Source organism: Crocuta crocuta, unplaced genomic scaffold, assembly GCF_008692635.1.
Source record: "Crocuta crocuta isolate KB4526 unplaced genomic scaffold, BGI_CrCroc_1.0 scaffold693, whole genome shotgun sequence".
NCBI lineage: Eukaryota > Metazoa > Chordata > Mammalia > Carnivora > Hyaenidae > Crocuta > Crocuta crocuta.
In genome coordinates, this window is record NW_027527545.1 from 1,372,709 (window position 1) to 1,375,772 (window position 3,064).

At 53.3% G+C, this 3,064-nt stretch overlaps 2 protein-coding genes across 3 annotated transcripts in view; both read right to left on the bottom strand.

The window, feature by feature from the left end:
• Positions 1–254, bottom strand: part of RAD23A (RAD23 nucleotide excision repair protein A) — a 6,185-nt gene extending 5,931 nt beyond the window's left edge. The window contains exon 1 of one of the 2 annotated variants that reach the window (XM_077765625.1): positions 48–254. In XM_077765625.1, coding sequence (XP_077621751.1) covers positions 48–119 — 72 coding nt within the window. In that variant the 5' untranslated portion in view covers positions 120–254. The remainder of the gene's footprint in view (positions 1–47) is intronic. The other variant, XM_077765629.1, reaches the window with a different exon arrangement.
• A 2,392-nt stretch (positions 255–2,646) lies between these two features.
• Positions 2,647–3,064, bottom strand: part of CALR (calreticulin) — a 3,548-nt gene continuing 3,130 nt past the window's right edge. The window contains exon 9 of the mRNA XM_077765634.1: positions 2,647–3,037. Coding sequence (XP_077621760.1) covers positions 2,837–3,037 — 201 coding nt within the window. The 3' untranslated portion in view covers positions 2,647–2,836. The remainder of the gene's footprint in view (positions 3,038–3,064) is intronic.

Consider the following 3,064-nt stretch of genomic DNA (forward strand, 5'->3'; position numbering starts at 1 on the left):
CCCCGGCACCCGTCGTTCCCGCCCCCGGGCTCCGGTTCAGCTCCCACCGTCTCGTCAGGCTCCATGCGGATTTTGAAGGTCTGCTGCTGCAGCGTTTTGAGTGTGATGGTGACGGCCATGGCGGGGCCCGAGCGACGCGGCGGCCCCGGGATCCTCACACAACATGCAACTCACGCCGCCGCCATCTTAGCGCCCAGCCGCGCCGCAAGCCGACCGCTTCCGGGGCAGGCGGTGCGCGCGCCGACCACCAGAGCACGTGACCTGCGCGCGCCCCCTTAGCCTTGGTAGGCATGCGCAAGAGAGAGCCCTTTGGCCAGGCATGCGCAGACTATACTCTGCGCCTAGGGTCGGGGTGAGCTGCTTCTCGTTCAGCACGCATACACGTCACGTGGCTTCCTGAGAGTGACGCCATGCCCGTTAGCGGTGACGTCATAGGCCACAAAATGGCTCCGACGTCCACACTTTCGTGCCCTTCTGAGTTTGTTGATTACGTTGAGCACAATTTTTCATGTATTTGTAGATAATTGTATTTCTTCCATAAAGACTTCATTTTTTTGTCTTCCAAACGAGTTGTTTTGTTCTGGTCAGGCCACTCTCATAGAAACCCTTAATCAGGTCTGGAAAGGATACTCCGAAGGTCACCAACAATTAAAACAATGAAAATTCCAGGGGGCGCCTGGGTGGCTCAGTCGGTTAAGCGTCCGACTTCACCTCAGGTCATGATCTGACGGTTTGTGAGTTCAAGCCCCGCGTCGGGCTCTGTGCTGTCAGCTCAGAGCCTGGAACCTGCTTTGGATTCTGTGTCTCATTCTGTCTCAGCCCCTCCCCCACTTGTGTTCTGTGTTTCTCAAAAATAAAGAAATGTAAAAAAAAATTTAAATGAAAATTTAAGAAAACCACATTTGGCTGTGGAAGCAGGGACGGGGGCCATTTTGTGGCCTCATTCTACTGAGGGAGAGTTGGATTTGGGGAATGAACCTACAGTACTTTCTAGGCGTCCCATCTCCATTGCTCCTTCCCCGATCACTTTGTTCACCCCACTACCCCCAGCCTGACCCACGTATTTAAGTAAACTGTCACTTTTCAGGGCCTGCCTACACTGAATACAGAATTCTCTTCACCAACTGTCCCTGGACACATCAATTCTGGAAGCTTCCCAGAGTAGTGGGGCTGGGTCACAGAACACAGTAGGGCAAGCACGGTGAACCATCCAATGAACAAGGACTTGAAGGATTGCTGAGCCCAAGCTGAATATGGGGTTTTGGGGGATTGGATGGAAGCAAGGCTGGGCTTATCTCCCAGTCCCTGGGTGGAGGCCTTCCCATCCTGAACCATTACCAGCCTCCAAACCTGATCTGGTTTCCAAGCACTCACCCCAACACAGCGCCAGGCAGTTACCGGACACCTCACCCACTGCTCAACTGTAACAAGGTCCTGCTGCCTTTCTCCTTCACAGCACACCAAGCCTAGACGTTTCCACCACAGGCCAAGCTGTGGAGGGTTTCTTGCCTCTCCCCTGCAACAAGTGACGAGCTCCAGACCACTTACAGGACTCCAGTGGCAGCCTTGCCGTCCCCAACGGAAGTGGGCCTAGGAAGCCTAGACTTCTGTCAGCCTGTCGTCTCTGTACCACCCTCCCGTAGGGCCATCTCTTTCCAAGAATTTAAGGACCATCAAACCATGTATCATCTCTGAACCTATATTCTTGATTATAAAAGGAGTAACTTTTAAAACCAGCTGAGATTTTCTAAAAATGTGGCTACAGGGCCCCTGGGTGGCTCAGTTGGTTAAGCCTCCGACTTCAGCTCAGGTCATGATCTTGCACTTTGTGAGTTCGAGTCCCGCATAGGGCTATGTGCTGACAGCTGAGAGCCTGGAACCTGCTGTGGATTTGGTCTCCTGCTCTGTGCACCGCCGCCCACCCCCCATGCTCAGTCTCTCAAATGTAAACATTAAAAAAAGGTTTTTTTAATCAGTTAAGAAATACAGATGGTTGAATGTACAATGGATGGCATGAAATGGTGCTAAGGTGCGAGTTCATAGCCCTGCCCTACCTCTTACTGAATTCTGGAGCACAGCCTGATCCGACTGAACCGGTATTAGAAACAAACTCCCCAATTTAGTGCAGAGACTGAGTTCCTATATGGAGTACTTGTAACGGCACTTAACACTCCCTCTCCTCCCACTGGTTTGGGGTTGTGGGGGTAAACAGCAGCCCCCGTAGCCTTATGGGACATTTAACCAACACTTTGAGCTGCTGAAAAATGAGCCTTCCTCAAGTCCCCTCCCCCAGAAGGAGACACAGGAAGAAGACACAAAACTTAATTTAATAGAAATTTTGTTTGTAGTTCTTACATTCTCAGTGTGACCCGAGCTGGAACCCACTGTCCCACCCAGAAGTGGCCCGGTCCTGGGAGCAGGGGAGGAAGGGAGGTGGTGGGTAGGGGTCAGAGCTCAGGCCCTAGGAGCCCTGTTCTTCCTCAGTGNGAGAGCAGATGGAATCTCGGGGCCTGGGGCTTCTCCACCACACTCCCCTGCCCCCCTCTCTTTGGAGGGAAACTAAGGGATCTGGGGAGAGAAGGGGACAGAAGGTGGCAAAGATGTCAATCAAGAAAGGGGAGGACCAGGAGTAAGCGCCAAGGAGAATCAGAGACAAAACACCAGTTTAAAAAAAAGGAGGGGGGAGGGGGAACAAAACCAAAATCCACCCCAAATCACAACCCGCCCGGAAAAAATGCAAAGTTCTCCAGTCTCATAGAGACATTATTGGGCGCAGCCGGCTCTGCGGCGGGAGCGCTCAGGCCTCAGTCCAGCCCTGGAGGCGGCGGCGTGGCCCCTACAGCTCGTCCTTGGCCTGGCCGGTGGCAGCGTCTTCCTCCTCCTCTTCCTCCTTCTCATCTTCGTCGTCCTCGTCCTCATCCTTGTCTTCCTCGTCGTCCTTGTCTGCCTCCTCCTCTTCCTTGCGCTTCTTCTCCTCCTCTTCCTCCTTTAGCCTCTGTTCCTCGTCCTGCTTGTCTTTCATCTGCTTTTCCGCCGCCTGCGCAAAGACCACGCGTGCGCGCTT